The sequence below is a fragment of the Haliaeetus albicilla genome, chromosome 8, assembly GCF_947461875.1.
Source record: "Haliaeetus albicilla chromosome 8, bHalAlb1.1, whole genome shotgun sequence".
Taxonomy (NCBI): domain Eukaryota; kingdom Metazoa; phylum Chordata; class Aves; order Accipitriformes; family Accipitridae; genus Haliaeetus; species Haliaeetus albicilla.
Window position 1 is genome coordinate 42,509,538 of NC_091490.1, and position 18,546 is coordinate 42,528,083.

At 44.4% G+C, this 18,546-nt stretch overlaps 2 protein-coding genes across 3 annotated transcripts in view; both read left to right on the top strand.

Annotated features, from left to right (window-relative positions):
• Positions 1-142: 142 nt before the first annotated feature.
• USE1 (unconventional SNARE in the ER 1) lies at positions 143-6,187 on the top strand. The gene is made up of 8 exons (XM_069790361.1): positions 143-301; positions 554-603; positions 1,053-1,131; positions 1,628-1,780; positions 2,011-2,029; positions 2,774-2,804; positions 3,033-3,195; positions 3,428-6,187. The coding sequence occupies exons 1-8, from the start codon at positions 200-202 to the stop codon at positions 3,608-3,610; spliced, it is 780 nt and encodes a 259-aa protein (XP_069646462.1). The 5' UTR covers positions 143-199; the 3' UTR covers positions 3,611-6,187.
• Positions 6,188-6,523: 336 nt separating this feature from the next.
• INSR (insulin receptor) overlaps positions 6,524-18,546 on the top strand; it is a 62,852-nt gene continuing 50,829 nt past the window's right edge. The window contains exon 1 of one of the 2 annotated variants that reach the window (XM_069790358.1): positions 6,524-8,415. Coding sequence is in view for 1 of the 2 variants with exons in the window: in XM_069790357.1 (XP_069646458.1) it covers positions 13,238-13,322 (85 nt within the window). In the remaining variant the exon portion in view is untranslated. Of the gene's footprint in view, positions 8,416-12,985; positions 13,323-18,546 lie in introns of those variants that run through there. The other variant, XM_069790357.1, reaches the window with a different exon arrangement.

The following is an 18,546-nucleotide window of genomic DNA, read 5'->3' on the forward strand; positions in this document are numbered from 1 at the left end:
CCCGAGCAGCAGCCACCTCCCTGGACGTGTGTGGAGGGGGTTTTGTTCTGGTTTTGGGGTGTTTTTTTAAAAAAAACAGCACTCGCACCACTGCACTGTGAGCCCTCTCCAGCCCCCTCAGCGCTCCGCGCCCCGCCCCAAGATGGCGTCCGCCGCCCGGAAGTGTCCCTGAGGCAGCTTCCGGAGGCGACCGTCCGCCATGGCCGCGACGCGGCTGGAGCTGAACCTGATGCGGCTCTTGAGCCGGTGCGAGGCGCTGGCGGCGGAGCGGCGGGACCCCGAGGAGTGGCGGCTGGAGAAGGTGAGGCGCGGCCCGGCCTTCTGGGGGGGGAGACCTTCTCCGCGGGGGGAGACCGGCCGGGAAAAGTGGGCGGCCCGGGAGCCCCCTGTTCCTCTGTCCCCGCAGCAGCGCGGTTCGGCTCCTCGAAATAAACTGAGGCAGTGAGCGCTATGGAGTGTTAAAACTTCAGCCTCGCTCTCAGCCGTGCGGCAGCCTCTGCCAGGCAGAATATTTCTCCTTAATGCTGTCGCCTAAAGGGTTTTTTCTCCTCAGTATGTGGCCGCTCTTGAAGACATGCTCCGAGAGCTGAAGAAGCAGTCCAGGTGAGTCCCTCTCTGAAATCCTGGTGTGGGCGGGTGTCTTTTGTGGTGTCGTTAGTCTCTTACCTGTAAGACAGACATAGCCCACAAACACCACAGCAGTGCGTACTCTTTTCTGTGGAAATACCTGTCGGGGAGGGAGAAACTGCCTCCCCAAAGCAGCTACGACACAGCCTTGCGAGGAGCCGTGCAACTCTGTCGTGTCCTCAGACACGTTTCCCTACGTCAGCCTTGGCCCTGGGCAGTGCCCGTGCCCCAAGCTGTCAGTGCCTTGGAAAAGGTGATTTGTAAGGGATTGCAAGCATGTTTCTAGCCCAAAGCTACTTCTGTTAGAAGATGCGTCTTTGAAGAACCTTGTGTTGCTTTTTTATTTTATTTTATGTAGAAAGTCACCTAAACAATAGAAAATACTGATAACTTCTGGTTTTCACATTATTTTTCAATTCTAATAGCAAGCCAGCCCCAGAACTGCTGAATGAATACTCTCGTAAAGTGGACTTCCTAAAAGGACTTTTAGAAGCTGAAAAATTGGTAAGATCTACTAGTTCAGCTTAAAAAGCTTATATTCACCTTATCGCCTTGTTCCTATCTTTGCCTTTATCTTATGTCTCAAAATAACACTTGTTAAAATCTTATCACATGGTCCTTGTAAAAACATGAATAAATAAATTGGATTTTTGTATTTTGTATGAAATCTGAAACTTCTTTCCTGCTTTTCAAAAGCAAAGTACATCTTGCCTATGTCCTTCTTGCTTCTTTGATGAGAGATACGGGGGCAGGTACTGTCCTTTAGGCCTAACACCTCTTTTGGATGGTACCACATGCATCTGGAGAGCTATGAAATGCCAATAAGCTATACCGCAATTAGTGTGGGTGCAGTCAGTGCTGTTGTTCAGACTGTCTTTGCTGTTCTGCAAGGAAGCAGCTGTAGAACTGTTCCCTGTATCCTTGTCAGTTACGCACCCAGGTGGCCTCATGCTGCAGAATGTGATATTCATGACTTTTCATTGCTTCTTGCTACTCACAGTCTTCATCAACTGAAAAGGCTCTGGCAAATCAGTTCTTGGCCCCAGGACGTACCCCTACAACAACCAAAGAGAGAACCCCAGCTACTAAAACAGTCCATCTGCAGACAAAGGCTCGTTGCACAGGCAAGATGAGGAGTGAGCTGCTTGGTACAGTATGTTCTGGTGCTGCTGCTTCTTTACTGCTACTTTATAGATTGTCTCTTGTTGCATTCAGCTGCCTTTGGTGGTTGTGCCTCACACATGTCCCAGGCTGGGTGGGGAGTCACCTTTTTCTGGTTTGGATAGTCTAAATACTGGGCACAGGTATTATGCGAGGCCTGGAGGACTCTTTTTTCACTGGCCCTTTGTAATCTTCTGTTTTGTTTCTCTTTCTACTTCCCAGGACCCCTTGGCTATCGATGGTAAGTTTAATCTGTTGTTTTCTCTAACTTTAGTTAACCTGAGCCTTACAGGGAAAGGAGGAGGAAGGTCAGGTATTAGAGATTGGCCAAAGTGTACTTTCAGTTTAGTGGTTCACTTCTTTTCAAGATAGCAGATTTTAAAAACAAACAAACCTAAAAACCCTAACAGATGAAAGCCTAAGTGTTGTTATCAGTATGGTAGCAGGGACTTGCTGGAACCTATTCTTCTAGAATTCATACAGAAACAGACATTTTAATTATAGAATTAGCAAGGACAGTTTACCTTTATTGTTGTTCCTGTTCTCTTCTGCTCTGAGCAAATCATGTTATTTTAGGCACTTAGAGTAGGCGTTGTTCAATTCCTCTTAAATATACAGCCATGTTATTCATGTAGGGAACTGGTAGGAATTAATTTGCTGTTTCCATAGCTACTGTTACAGTGGCTGGAGCTAGGCCAATCTTAACGTGTCCTGAAAGAGAACACCAAGACACGCAGGCTTAAACCATGCCCTCAGGGATATGATTCATCTGGGTTTTTCTTCTCTCAACCATACTTTTGATGTTATATGTTGTCTTTTCCCTGTGGAAAACAGGTAGGCATTTGAAATCCATATTCCCTGGGGTAGAGGGCCAAGTAGGATTTGGACATCTGAAACAAGTTTTCTGTAAGGGATTTTCTTCAGCCTATGATTGCATGGGAATTTATAACATGCTAAAACACAAATTTAACTCTTTTTTTTCCAGATTCTGAGGAGTTAAACATAAGGAAGCGGAAGTAAGTCAAAATTTCTCATTCTGATGCTTAGTGTTTTGGGAACTGCTTTCTCAGTGACCTTTAAATTGCAGATGTACTTCCATTTGGGTGAAGTGCCTGCTGGTAGAAACCGAAATATAATGACTTCAGCTGACTTAAGAGTTCTTGTCTTGTTAGAGTTGCAGAGTCTGGGAGGTCAGCCCACAAGGAAGTAAAAATCCTAATTTTTTTCCCGTTACGCTTTTGCAGAGGCCTTACATCTGATGAGAAGCAGTCAGCAGTTGAGCTGGATGCTGTGTTACAGCATCATCAGGATATGCAGGAGAAGTTAGCTGAAGAAATGCTAAGTTTGGCTCGCAGTCTCAAAAACAACACTCTGGCTGCGCAGAATGTGATAAAACAAGATAACCAGGTAGCGTGTGTTTAAAGTGCTAACTTCTCAATTTTGCAACCCAGAAGGTTAAAGTGCTAATATGTTAAATACTATACCTATAACTTGATTCCAGGTGAGATTAGAGTGGGGAGACTTGGAGGCAATACCTGTCTGCTTTTATAGTGCAATTGAACCTTTTTTCTGTTGGAAGAAATAATGGTCAGAACTTTCAAATCTGAGTCTGAAACCATTCATTCTCTTTGCTCCCCAGACACTATCGCATTCTCTCAGGATGGCAGACCAGAACTTTGAGAAGCTCAAGGATGAATCTGACCGCCTTGAACAGCACGCAAAGAAATCGGTCAACTGGCTATTATGGATAATGTTAATTGTCGTTTGTTTTATATTCATCAGCATGATTCTCTTTATCAGGATTTTCCCCAAACTAAAATGACTTTCTTTTTTTTCCCCTCCAAAACTGCCAGAAGTGCAGTTGGAAAGCTCAGCTGGTATGATAACTGTCAGCAATCAACTTTGCCACCTGTCATGTCCTTAAAGAGGCCGTCCAAGGGCTACCCTTCCATCTCTTGTGCAATCACTGGATTCAGTGAAGGGTTTCATGGGGAAGGCTTTCTACACGTGGATACTCAGTTACTTTTTTTACTTAGTGAATATTGTTGTCTATTGAGGAGACAACTGGGATAAAGGTGGCAACTTACACTGAGCTGGTAGCAAGTTCTTTAGTGGATAGACACAGTCCTCTGGCAAATGTTACAACTCCTAAAAGGTGTTTACTCAATAGGAATATAAGGAACAGTCTTGAAGTCTTACCATTTTTCCTGTCTTTTCAGCTTTACTGTACTGAACTAGCACCTTGCTGCCCACAGGATATTTAATTACAAAGTTACATACGTACACAGCTGTAGGGCATAGGAAGAGAATGCTGCCACTGAGTTGCTTGCCTGGCTCAGATTCAGAGAGTGTCGACAGGTAAAACTATTCTCAGGCTCACCTTTTTCCCAGATGGGTATTTGGGACTTTGAACTTCGCAGTCGTCTTTGGTTTAGACTTACTATAGAAGGGCTGAAGTTGCTTGCTGTTGCAATGTTCGCTTCCCTTTTTGTATGCACAAATGTTCTCACTTATTCATTGTCTGTTATGTTGATGTTGTTGCATCCAGAAAACACTGTGACCCTGGCACCATGGAATTGTACACACAGTACTCTCTGGTGTAGACCTCACCTGTACAAACGTTTTTTCACTGTAAGATGAGGGCAAAGGAAGCTGGTGTCTTCAAGACAGAAATAATAATTAAAAAAAAAAAAAAGTCAGCCTTTACTTTTTGAGACAAATTATTGTGGTCAAAAGTGTTTGTGTCAAACTTGCATTCTGGTCAACAGTGTTCGTGTCAAACTCGTATTCTTAAGAGGTCACTACATTGAAGCAGAGATAAAATAAACTAGAATGAATGCTTTTTAAACACTACTGCTAGAAAAGTTTAGAGCCTGCAGTAAAGTTAAGTTTGTTGTGGCAATGTTAAGAGCCACTTTTAGGTGCTTGTGATAAGCTAAAAGCAAACCATTCTGCATCTGTGCTGTCGTTTCTGGAGTCTTACTCTGAAAATGCTGGTGTTTAGGTGTGTAGTTTCACGTTGAGGAAGTGAGGAGCTGTGGATGACCCCCGGGTGCTCTTTTGCTATTTCTATTTCTGTTTTGAACCACTAGATGGGGTGTTTTAGGCCCGTCTGTTTGGTGATCTCCACAGCAGCCCTGGGTGAGAGGAAGGTGTGGGGAAGAGCTGTTTGTCTCAACAGTTGAGTTCTTATGAAAACCCGACTGCTTCTTTGAATGCATCCCAAAGTAGCAGGCTCTGTTTCAGAATTGTTTTCTGTTCTTTACAAAAACAGCCGTGTTAATGAAGACAGTTAAGATTTTTCGCATAAAGTGTTTTTGGTCATTTAACAGGATGTTTGCAATGTAGTATACCATTACTTATGGATTATCAAATGAGCGTTCAGACTATGAAGTACAGCTTTTTCTTCTAGCAACTCATCTATGTGATATGCTCATTCTCTTTGAGCAAACTTGTTACTTACCTTGAACTTTATAGAAATTTACAATTGTAGCAATCCATTTATGGACATTTGTACTTTTCCCAGAAGTTTTTCTTTAACTGTAATGTCTGACATTTCACTGTGCTCCATTAGTGAATGCTGTGTCACCAAATTATTTTTTAATTCAAATTGTTTACTACTTGCCCTGCAGGCGTTTCAGTGCTGAGTTCTTCTCTTAGAGCAGAGGTTGAATGTAGTGCTGGCATGCTTTTTGTGTGTGAGATATTGGAATGATACAACACTAATTCTTCATCATCTATAACATTTTCCCCTTTATTACTTGAAAAAAATTTTTTTTTTTTTTCCAGCTTGCAAAAGACTTGGTGCATCATTGCAGACAAGTTTAAAGCTGAATTGTGCTATCAGCCATGTGTTGCCTATACCTTTTTGGCACTTATAAATTAAGTTCAATTGGAAAGACCTGAAAGGGAACTGCTAGTGATAGCTTGCCCCCAAGAAAACATCCACCCCTCTAAGTCAACAACAATCCCTTTTCAAAGAAGCCTACTAGGAAATCAGTTCAGAAACACATGCTATTTCACTTTTGACTGTTAATGTTTCATGAGTGTTTGTTATTTTGAAGGATGAACTGCTGAAGCTGAGACTGAATCCTGTAACTGCTAACACCTTTTGTGATACCTCACATGGCTGTTAAGCATAGTGCCTCCAGCGCTGCACTGAGCTTCTGGTTACCTCTGACCCGGTGGAAGAATGTTACCTTCTGCCCTGGCAAACCAAACGGATTAATTGCCTCAGTGGCCAGCAATCTCCCTGCACACAATGGCTGTTTTGTCAATTGGCAGTTGCAGTCTTTGCTTTTCTTGAGTTCATTTAGTAATTACAGTCATTCAAAAACACTTTGAAGATCAGTGCCAGTAGTATTTAGAATAAACAATTGCTGAAGGCTTTGTGACATTTCATCGATGGAGTGACAGTTTTTATTTTTGACTGATGTATGGGTGGTGGTGGTTGTACGATCTGCTACTCTCTAGCCCTCAGCTCCATTTCATAGCATGGGGCTCTGATGTGCTTCTCAATACAGAATAGTGTCAAATGTAGAAATAGCTTTCTGTGAGAGTTGCTTAACTTTCCCAAAAGCTTGGGAAATCCAGATGGAGAGATGTTTATCAGGCATAGGGCTGGGCCTTGGTTGGCTTCTTGGCAGACTACCTACTTTTAGACAGCAAGCAAGCAAAGAAAAAAAAAAATCTTTTGGAGGCTTGGGTCACGTCAGGCCGGTGAATGCACCGTTTCCAAGCCTGGCAGCAACAGTAACTATGGGTCAGTCTAAGCTTTTCTGGCAAACATCCTTGGTGACAGAGACTCCTTGTATTGTAATGCTTAATGTTTAAGTGATGTCCTCAGTCACAGCTAGCTTTGATGTTTTGGAAGGATTGTTTACAGTACATAGGCTGTCAGTAACGATGCATGAATGGCAGGAGCAGATCGCTGTATAACAGTGGCTCCTGTGGCTGGGTAATCTCATCTTGTTTTGGACATATGTTCCCTGGGCTTTACTTTGCAAAGCCTCTGTGTATCAGACTTTATAGGCTGTGAGCAGGTTTTCAAGACTGGCAGCTATTCTGCCAAAAGCGGGTATCTTGTAAAAGGGTGAAAATGATGGAAGGGGACAGACCAGGGTTCTGCTCCTGACTGTTCACCATGTGATACCGGGGAAGTCACCTCCATTCTCATTGTCTCTGCTGTAAACCTGACATGAAACCTCAGAATCAAAGTCTTATGATTGATAGTCACAAGCATGAAAAAAATTTTAACCATGATAATATAGCAGATAGGAGCAGAAAATAATAATTAAATTTCTTGGCCTACAGCAGAGTGCTGATGCCATTCCGGAGTCCTATAGCCCAGTGCAGGGGTGGGTGGTAGCTCTTGTCCTGATCTGCCACATTGCTGAGGCTTGCTGTGCACTCCCTGTGCGTTCCCACTAAACAAGAGTGACATTAAAACCCGACTTAGCTAAATCAATACCACCTGTCACATGACACTGCTGTGACATTTCTGGCATGAGCACTACCTCCTAATAGGAGATGGAAGTGGGAAGCAGCAGCAGTTAGTGAATAATGGATCAGATATGCCTGATTTGTAACATTTACAAAGAAAGGGCGTGTCTCCTAGCTACAGAACAAACTGGTTATCAAAACGAGAACTAGAAGTTCTGTGTTGCCCAGAATGCAAAACGTGAGATAAAGCAGTGTGGAGAATACAGTTATGGCTTGCTGAGCTCCCCTATGCTGCTCAGAGGGCTCTCCCTCCAAATTTGACTCTGGCTCAGCAAAAACTGTGCCTTGGTGTAAAGAAAGAAAAAAGAGACAAAGAAAGGGGGAGGGGAGTAGGGGTGGTGAGCTGTAGATTAGAACTGGTGTAGCCAGTTGGTTGCCTGGAGCACGGCATGCCCATACTATGTATTAGAGAGTGACGCTGCCGCAGCCGCTAACTTGCACGTGGCTGCTGATACAGAACAGCATGCCTGGCAGCAGCAGAGTAGGTTGTGCAAACTAGACGTGGGGTTGGCTGCGAGAAGCTGTAGGAAAGAATGGTGGATGAGGAGGCTGGAGGGGACCGAAGGCCAGATATAGATCTGCCTGGCTGTTTCGCAGCTGGGTCCTGCATGGTAGACACAGGTTGGGAACGCTGACTGTCGTGTGTGGTTCTTGTAGCAATCAAGAAAAATCTAGGTTCTTTCAAATTGAAAAGTTTGATGCTGAATTAAAACAAAAAAATTTTGACAAGGAATGGACAGTAAATCCAATATTGCATCTGCTTCTGTGACATCCAAAATTCAAACTGAACAAAACCAGAAACCAGACAAAAAAAGATAAAACGAGGCAGCGCTGCAGTAGGCCATGGAGAGCTGTGATTTCCTTTGCATCCTTCATCTCTAGTTTCTTTGAACTGCATGTGGCAGAGAGATGCCCTCTGCCATTTTCACCTTGGGCGCAAAGGTTGTATTTGCTAATGTAACAATAGAATTCTCCAGAAGGATCTGACAGTGTTTCCTGTTTCAACAGTAAAAAACTGGGACTTCTGTCCTTAGCACGTAAAGTGACCGGATCTTCATCCTCTGAGCTTTCTCCCATCGAGAAGAGAGCAGTCACTTATCGGATTTGGTGTGGACGGAAGGAAGGGTAAGAAAGGAACTTTGTCAATCCATGACGTGAAATATTTTACATTAAGAGATTTGGCAAATGGTTCTGTGTGACTCCAAACAGGATGAGATAAATTTTCCAAGGTCAGCTCTCCTGTACTCTCAGCTTTAGGTTTAGTCACTGAGAAGTCAATTCTGTAACCTTTACAGCAACATCCTGTCAATGATGCAGAGACTTAGCTATTGTTGGCTTCAACAGCAACTCTTCTGCATCTTCAAAGGACAGGAGGCTGAATAATGTGCATACTGCATGGTGAGAAACTTGTGAGCAGGAAAGTATGTTTGACAAATCAATAAAAATAGAGTGACCTGAGCAACGGGGTAACAATTCACCCAGGCAGTTGCAGCCTGTTGTTAAGAAAAGGCCGTACTGAACGGTGGATGAGGCAGAAAGTGAGAATTCTGACTTTCAGCTCGGCCTTCTGGCTTGCTGTGTAGCTTTGGCTCACTGAACTGGTTTTCAGCTGTTTCATTCTTAAAAGAGAATTAGTACCGATGTACCTTCTTGGTGAGTCAACTGCTCTAAAGCTCCTTTTGGACGCAAAGCTTTGTGTTCCTTGAATATTCCTGGACTGATTAATTAGTATGGAACTTTACTTTTGTATGGCTAAAAAAAACCAACCCAAACGCCACCCACCCACATGTGCGTTTGCTTCCAGTGTATATACATTTCATTTTCAAGACACAAAGCTTTCAGCAAGCGCAGTATCTGGGTGATTGGGAAGCCAAGCTGTGTTCTCTCTCCACATGCAGTTGTGTCAATACAAGGATGTGACTGCTCCAAGGGTAGCGTGCAAACACGGATGCATTTAGGGTACCCGCACTGCTGCAGACAGCAGGCCCTGGAGATGAGACTTTGAAGAACTGTATTCTAGGTGCCTAAACAGCTCAGTCTGTCTTAGCTTTGTTAACTTGAGCAGGGGAAAGCTAAATGAAAATGACGATACAGCTGGCAGTTTCAGCCCTTTCAGAAGGTAGGGAGTAATGTCAAGCTAGTTGACAAAGTCATCTTCTGTACTCGTTCGTGCAAAGGTGGTTCCTCCTCTAGGGATGTTGCTGCCAGGGATGGGCTTCCAAGGACTTCACTAGCAGCATTGATCTGGAGGAGCTGGGATCTGATTAGGAAGTCGGTACACCTAGGTTGGTTTCACGTGGAGGCATTTGTAGGGCAGAGTGGTGTGACTCCATGTTTCCAGTCTCCCAGAAAAGGAAGCTTGGGACACAGCTCAAGAAAGGGTTTTTTATAATTTTTTTTTTCCTCAGCCCTTGTGGGCTACAGCAGACCAGTGCACACAGAATGCAAAAAACTAGTGTGAGGTTTGGGCCCCAAAACTTTTTTTTTTGGTGACAGTATATGTCAAAGTCCTTCTTCAGGACTCGAAGACATGCCAGGTGTGCCATGTAAAAGGAACATAACCTGAAACAACTTTGGGCATGATAGCAACGTGCCCATAGCCCTAGACTATTTTAACCTTTGTGTTTCTGTATATTTACATTGATGAGCAAAGAATAAGGGCTTGCATTTTTTATTTTTTTAAACAGTGAATGCCGTTGTTTGGAGGGCACTGACCCTACAGACATTGTGCACCTTTTATAAGGAGGCACTAGACATACAGCTTTACATTGCTCTTTTTCTGGCTCTTTTGTACCCTTTTAGTCTGTCCTGTGATTCTTGACAGCTGTGAAGTGACTGCAGAGCAAAGGTGAATCTATGGGATGGCTCTTTTTTGGGATTTCAAAAGGAACAAGGCTTTTGATGGGGCCTGTAAATTTACTGCATTATCTTGTGATGTACTGCTTTCATACTGTATAGTATATAGCACTTCTGTTGTGTGTTACCTCAGCTGAAATGCCGAAGATGACAAAAGCTGAAGGGTATTTTCATGAAAACACCACAGTGGGGGATCACCATTTGGGTTCCGGCTCTGAAAGTACAATAAAAATTTTGTCATGCTAATTTTCTAAATAGTTTCAAAAGGAAAAGATCCCTGCCTTCCAAATGCATTTAGGATTCTCTAGACACAAATAATAACCTGGCTGATACTTTTTGTACATTTTCAATAATTTTGTCCCATGAAGAATATCCTTCAGCAAATGTACGCTGTTCAGGTATGTAATTATAGATAATTTTCTGCATCAAAGAGAAAAAATTATAAACGTCAGAAAACAGAATATTATTTCAAAGTTCCATACCCATTTTCCTTCCTTTCCCTGGCAGTTGATACTTAGGAGACTTATTTAAGTAAGGAACGGACCAAAAAAAAAAAAATAGTATCTGTGGGGTCAAATAGGTAGACAACTCTATTTCAAGTCTCTCTCTATTTATTTTCTTAGGAGGGTTCAGAAATGAACCTCAGTAGTTTGTAAGTGTCACAGTTCATAGCAGACATTTACCACCATTTAGTTATAAGTTATTTCAACTAAACCATAAAACACCTGTGGAGGGGAGAAAAAAATGTGGATGTTGTCAAAGAAAGGAGTCCTCAGTATATCAAACTAGTGATTTTTAGTAGTTTCTTGAATCAGAAATTAGAGAAGAGCCTGCAGTGCAGCTATTAGGAAAAAACCAACCAAACAAAAAAAAACAGTAAGCAGGCACTGGCTTAGTTTCTTAGTGCCCACATTGCTACTGTTAGTTTATCTGATGGCAAACCTAGTGTACTATAGCGTGATGAATATGTAGCAGTGAGCGTATGGGAAAGATGCTGGAAAGATTGCACCCTGATGCAGTGAGTGTATGGGAAAGATGCTGGAAAGATTGCACCCTGATGTTCTTAATCAGTAATTAGAAACTAAAAATAGTATTTTAGGGAAAGATAATAAATCTGTAGCCTTTAATCCTCCTGTGCCAATCTGTAAGCTGATATCATTATTACATGAAAGGCAATGAGAACATAAGCGAGTAAGCAAAAGTAGGTTGCTATTACAGTCACATTATAAATTCCACATAGCCCAAGCTGTCTAGATGATGTTTGGCTCTGTTATGCAAAGTCTATAGTCATAAAGCAGGTTAATTTGCAAGCAGAGAACACATAGTTTTGTTGTTTATTTCCTTTCCTTAACTGCCTTTACTTCCTGAAGTATTCTGACACGAGTTAGGTTCTGAGTCTCTTCTGCACTTGTGAGTTCTATGTAGTAGTGTACGTTTGAGAAAATGGCAGCAAGAACAGAAAAATGGGGGAAATTTGTTCCCCTGACGGCAGTTCTGACGCACCAACAGGCTGAATCAACAGCTAATGAGCTGTGCAGACACACATCTTCTTGTGCTATATATAATGATGACAGAGAAAGCATCCTCGTTTAAGCAGGGCCTTTCATCTAAGCATTTAAATAGTTTGCAAATGCTAAGTGTAGACTGTTACACAGGTATCGTCACAGCTAATACTACTTGCACTCAAGTGATTTAGTCCAATCAGGCCTTCAACCTTACCCCATCCAACTGGGAAACCCCAAGGAACGTCAAAGAGTGAACCACACCAAAATAGATGTGATTTCATAGACCAGTCCTCCTCCCGTTCACAAGTATGTAATATCCCTGTGACAACTGCAGCAATTCTTTAAATGGAAGAGAAACACAAAGCATTTAAAATAGTGCAAACTCTCTTAATGCAATTCAGTGTCTAGAAAAAGGAGCCAATGCTAAGCGCCCTGCTGGTAACCACTGGCTGGTCTAGCGGCCCATTGAGCAAGAAATGTAATACAAAAGCGAGGTCTGTTGTAAGCTGAAGATGGTGGTGGAAAGACATGAAAGAAGAGCATCTATTTACCAAGTATTTTTTAATTAAAAAAGCTTTATTCCAGCAGTTTATAACTCGGTATCTTGCAGAAATGGGTGAAAGCAAGTGCCAGATACGATTGCTGGAAGTTGCCAGGAGCCGTGCTGCTGTGGCTTAATGCGACTCCAAGGCAGAGATGATTAAAAAAGGAGAAGGTGGCATCAAATGCTGAATCCCTCCGGAAAACGGCAGCCGGGACTTTGAAACGGCCATATGGACTGGGCTTTCTGATACTGAAATGAAAACGGTAGCGTTTAGTAAGAAAGACCCGTAAAGGGAGTCTCTGGGGCAATTCCTCTTTCTGCCAAAAGTGCTTTACCGCGAGGAGGAGTGGAGCGGTCACAGGTCGGGAAGAAGCCCGGCTCTCACGCTGGGCTTTCGCCCATCGGGGACAGCCACCCCCGGGAGCAGCTCACCTTCGCCCTCTTACTCGCTCAAAGCTACCGACGCCAAAACCGCTCCCTCGGGCAGCTTCCCCCCCCCCGCATCTCCGCCCTCAGCCGCTTTTACACCAGCCCAAACCTCCCAAGAAACCACCCCGGCCGCTTTCCCGGCGGGGCGGGCGGCCCCTCCGGCCTCCCCTCACCACCACCACCACCGCCGGGCGCTGCCCTCCCCGGGCCCGGAGCCGCCTCCAGCGGGGCCGTCCCCGGCAGGTGGATGCCGCCGCTACCGCTCCTCCCCCCCGGCGCGGCCCGTCCCGTCCCCTGCCCGGCTCCGCGCCGCCTCTTGCCGCCGCCCCGCTCCGCTCCCAGCTGACGGGGGCAGCCCCTTGTTTACTGGCCAGAGAGGCAGGCAGGCAGCCCCGGCCTGCGCTGGAAGGGGCTGCCGGAGCCGGGGCCGACACCGAAGGGGCAGGGAGGGGCCGGGCTGTATAAAGGAGACCCCGCGGGAACCTCAGCCGGGTCTCTTACCGACGATGCGAAACCGGGCCCGGCCCCCGCGCCCGCCCCGCGGCCTCTGATTCGCCCCCCTGAACCGGGGACGCGCCTTGAACCGTCGGCGGTTTTACCAGAGGACGCGGGCATGGGACCGAGAACGGTGGCGGCGGTGACGGCGCTGGCCGTGGCCGTGGTGCTGGTGGCCTGGTGCGGTCGGAGCCGCGGGGAGAGTGAGTAGGGACCGGGGGCGCGGCCTAGGCGGGCGGCGGGGGAGCTGGCGCAGGTGGCGGGGCCCGGGCTGTGGAGGAGGAGGCGGAGGAGGCGGCGGGCCGCGGCCCCCGGGCTGTGAGGGGGGCGAGGCGGGCGGCGCGGAGCGGCTCGGCCCCGCCGCGTTTACCCTTTGTACCTGCTCGGGGCGACCGACCGACCGCCGCTCCAGGCCGCGCCGCCGAGGCCGGCGGCTGGGGTGGCTCGGCCCGGGGCCCTGCGGTTCGGAGGAACCGGGGCCCGGTAGCTCTCCCGCGGGGAACGGCTGGGGTCACCTTCATCCCTGGCTTCGGTGTTTTCGGCCCCCAAACCGGGCCGAGATTGGAGCTGGGACGGTCGGTCGGTACGGGGCAGGGCTGTAACCCCCCCTCACTCCCCGGTTCGCCTGGGGATTTACTCACCGGCGCGTCCTGACCCTCCGGGGCTCTCGCTCGACCGGGTTTTAAGGCGTGGGACCGGGGAGGGTATAGCCGTGCCCCGGGGCTCTGCGTGGGTCAGGTGCGAGGGAGGACACGGTCCCTTCCCCGGCCCCGCTGCTGGGAAGGGTCTGAGCCGCCGTGCCCTGACACTGCTCTCTCCTCGGCCGGTTTCAGAACCGGCTCTGGTTTCAGAAGGGTTTTCGCTGTGGCGAGACGCAGAGTTGGGAGGTTTTGCCTTTAACCACAGGAATTCTTTTAGGTAGTCTTTCAAATCCACAGGTATTAAAGGGGGATGAAGCTCGGAGGTGGGGCTCTGTGTTTAAACGGGGTCTTGTAAAACACAAGGTAGGGATAGAGAGATCTTGTGTTGGAGGTCGCAAACTTGTGAAATCCACGGCTGATGCGATTTTAAGCCTTACGAGCTGTTTTGGTGGGTTATGTTAAACTTGCCTAGGAAATTCTTCTAGTTAGAGGTTTTAATGTGGGGTGGTGTTTACAGCTGTTTTTTAATAAAGGGAAAGTATTTGTTTAAAGAGAGCTAACTGGGTGCGTAAATTGTCTGTCCCATAGGCAGTCCCATTGTCTACCTGTTAGCTTTCCCATCGGAAAAGGCAATAGCGAGATAACTGGTTCAAGTGCAGACAGTGCAATGACGGGCATTTTTGAGATGTGTCTGGTATTCAGGGAATAAATCAGGATGTACCCTTAAGACAGCCTCTTTTTTCCAGCAATCGGTCAAGAGGTATATGTCAAAAATACCCCAGTTCCTTCCTCGCGTGTTTTTACATTAGAAGCCTTGGAAGAGACCAGTGGTACAGTTTTAACTTGGGAGGGTTAAGTTCCAGCTGGCAAGCGTGTACAAACCTGCCCGTGAGCAATAGAGAAATGGAAAAGGTAGTTGACATATAGCACTAATAATAAATACGTATACAACTTTGGTCCAGCAGTTCCTAATTTAAAAACATTATTATAAGTACTACAGTAAAGCTTCTTATTTATTTAAATAACATTCTGCTTTTTGGGTTGCAAGTGTGTTTATAATCTTAACTCTCCAATCTTTGCTGTATTACTACGTGGTAGGATAATATGCTCTACAATTTATGGAGTGAGAAACAGCAGCGATGCACAAGATGTCACAGCCAAGTCTGGGGTGGATTATTTTTATATTTTTCATGCAGTGCAAATACTTTGTAAAATATTTTGCAGACAATTCGGATGATAAGGTCCCTAATTCAAAAGGTTTTCAGCCACTTTGATGTTTGACTCCATTTTCTGAGAATGATTAGATCACACAGCGCTACAGTGCAGATGGAAAACAACAACTAACGCAAAGGCCTGCATCAGTGTGGCTCGAAGGGTAAATGCACGTACAATAGTTGCATAAGCAAACAAGTTGTTCCCTGAGCAACGGAACTAATGAAGTCTGCTTTCTTGGAGATTTGTGTCCTGCATTCTCTGCAAACATGCCCTATGATAATGCTACTCTCCAGTGACAATATTCTTCCCATCTCTGAGCCCAGCCATACCTAGGGTTTTTTGTGCCCCGTATCTTTCTCTTCCCTTTACTTCTTTTAGACAATATCTGGTAAGAGGCTGGGGGAAAGCAGCATATGGTATGTGTGTAGGTGGCTCAGTAGGCAAACTGGGCGGATGGTTTGAGTTCACGCTTAAAGCATCCTTTGGATGGAGATGTTGAGTTTTTCCTCCTTAACCCATCCTCAGTTTTCATAAGTCTTTTAGGAATATGATGTGTGAGAACTCTCCTTCCTCTTTTACATGTGACTGAAGTTAGTTCGTGAGTTCAGAAGTAACTGAGAGGAGTAGAAGCAAGGGTTAAGGAAAGGAGAGCTGACCTGCACATAAAATGAAGATACATATATCTTGTTTTGTGAAGAAAAACAGGTTTGTATGTTTTTTTATCACTGTGTAAACATAATGCAACTTCTTGAAATAAATCTCACACATGACTCATGCACGTCAATTCATTAGCTGTGGTATTTAGGGTGGGATTTACCTCACCCAGTTTTTAGTTGGTTGCATCTACCGACTGAGCAACTTGCTTTGAGCTCCTTTTGTGATAAGTAGAAAACTAATCGATACAGTCACTAGAGTTTAGAATACGCTTCCTCCCCTTCTAAACTCTTCATCTAAATTTGGACACTGCATGTGTGCTCCATTGCCTGCTGCTGATGGTGGGAGTTAGAAATCTAGCTGGGATCTCTCTACCTAAATCATCAGATGGGACAAATTTCACTTTGTATTTCTATAGTAATAGCCTTTTAAAATAAATTGCTTCTTAATTGTTATTTCTGGCTCATGCAAATATTTTTGTGCTCGTAAGCTCATTAAGAAACTGGTCCCTTGTTCCACCTCAACCCTGTGTTCATTTTTGATGTTGAGAGACTCGGTGTAGAATGAGATTTTTTTCCCAAGAGTATAAAGTAGAAAGAGTAAGTGCAGCAGGGCAGGGCTGTATCAAAACTGGGCAACAACTGCATCTGTCGGCTATCCCAGTGTGCCCTTGTGCTATTTTAAAGAGAGGTAGCACACCGTCTCTCTGAATAGTCTGTAAAACCTGTAAGCTTTCTGGAGGTCAATTTTGGGGTGACTGTCTTGCAGAATATAAATTACGTTGATATTGGTAACGTGTAAAACCTGTTCCTGCTGCCTTTGAAGTAATGAGGATCTTAAGGTCTGTTAGCGTTGACTTCTGTCCGTTACCCGGAGTGATCTCCCATGGTCCTGCGATGCTGTCGCTGCGCTGCCTTTTATCTTTGCATGGGAAACACAACAGTATGAGTCGTATTTTCTGTTTTGAACTGAATGATGAGAGCATAATGATACAGCAAACCAGGCTTTACAGGCCAGACTGTGAGATTATATATGCTTTTGGCATTAATGAAAGCAACCTTGGTGAGAGATTTGCCCTCAGTTCGGCAGCACTGTCTTGAGTAGTGAAAGATAACAGGCATCTGAGATGTTACCAGAGGGGGCTGGAGGTTTATGGACAGGCTTACTTTTGAGTCCGTATCTCAGTTGGCTTCATTGCTCAGATCTAAATGACTGAGGTGGACAACTGAAGTTTAAAAATCAATATTTCACAATTAGTTATTTTTAAGTTTATTGAACTGTTGCTATGGTAGGCTAGAAGCTGTCTTAGAGTCCCTTCTAGACGCCTGTCACTTCACAGGGTATTATCCTGTCTCAGCAGTTATCCTAAGAAAGACCCTAAAGTCCTTTTTCCAGTTTCCTAATACCACTTCTAAAAGTCAGCCTTATACGGAGTTGCAAAGCTTTTGACTTGACCAATGTGAGTGTAATTTTTCTTAAATATTTTTTTTATTCAGGTAGGCAGCAAACACTATAAAAATGCATAATTAACTAATAGTTATCTTAAATGGTTTGTGATCTTTCTGTACAATGCTATATTATTCTGGTCTTGATTGTTAAAGGGCCAAAGCTCTGAAGCAGTGAATCATTCAGGTTTGGTATCCACATGGTTTACTATAAACAAGACTTAAGTTCCAGCTATTCCCCTGGTTAGACTCTATCTTGAAAACTAACCTCTGACATCAGATCTAGTTTCTTCATTCAGTACTTTAAGGTTGTTACCAAACTAGTTTGTTCAAGAGGCTTTGGCATCTTGGGATTTGTTTGTTTGTTTGTTTTTAAAAAGCATGCCTTGCAACTTTTTTCTTGGGGGTCTGATGAAACTTGTCTATAATGATGTTGTTTGGGTTTTTTTGTTTTTTTTTTTTAAGTTACTTTGAATAGCTTGGTAACTAGGGATGGAGGAGTGTTTCTGGCAGTTGCAGTGCTGTGCTGCTGGACATGGAGCCTGTTTCTGCTGAAATTTAGGAATTTATGTTTAGTAGAGATTTTGCCAGTAGTTTGAACAGGAATAGCTTTGGGCCTCCTACTGGAGAATCAGTCTGAGATTTTTATTTTCCTGAAAGCTGATTTATGTGGTTTTTTAAAACCAGGTTGTCTGTATTACAATTGACTGCTCAACTTTGGTCTCCTTCTGGGATCAAACCTGCCTAGCCTTCATACTGAATTGTTGATTAATTCCTCTGTCCCTGCAGAAGAAATAGTATCGATAGAAGATGTGGAAAAACACTTATTACTTTGCTTAAAACTGCTTCTTGTTGTCTTGGTAACAAATTTATGGGGTGACTTAAGCACCTACTGAAGAGAATATACAAATTGTTGAACAGAATTCAAAAGCATGAAAAGATCGAGAACCTTCCCAACAAAAAAACCCATATTTTGTTTCAGATATTCTTATTATTCTCCTTGATCCCTGAGGTGGTAAAAAAAAAAAAAAGGAGCTCAGATACCGTGGTGGCATTTATCACTTAAAAAGTAAACTGAAGTAGAACATGAAAAATAATTCTTAAGTGTAATTTTCTCTAACTGTGGAAAAATCTGTATAAACCGTTTTAATCTTTGTACATTTACAATTATATTAGCCTTTTATTCAGTTGTTTATTTCAGAAACAAACCTCTAATTTGTTTTAAATTCCTCCTAAGTTTCTATACCAGGCTAACGTCGGCATCTGATACTGCCTTCAGTTAAAGGGACTTGTGCAGAAGCCCCCACTATTGGAACCCCTTAAGCACAGCAGACAATGTGCCAGTTTATTACATTGCTATTGCTCAGCTTTGAAAGCAGCAGAGTTTGTAACTCGGGTCACATCCTGGTTTGCCAGGATGTGTGGAATCTCCTGTCTGGTCTGTGCTGGCAGCACTAATTACAAATAATGCA

What these genes read in the sequence shown, in the direction of transcription:
- USE1 (XM_069790361.1), top strand. Translation starts at nt 200, where the DNA reads ATGGCCGCGACGCGGCTGGAGCTGAACCTGATGCGGCTCTTGAGCCGG. An exon ending in GAGCTGAAGAAGCAGTCCAG is followed by an intron (nt 604 to 1,052) that starts GTGAGTCCCTCT and finishes CAATTCTAATAG; the next exon opens with CAAGCCAGCCCCAGAACTGC. An exon ending in TTAAACATAAGGAAGCGGAA is followed by an intron (nt 2,805 to 3,032) that starts GTAAGTCAAAAT and finishes ACGCTTTTGCAG; the next exon opens with AGGCCTTACATCTGATGAGA.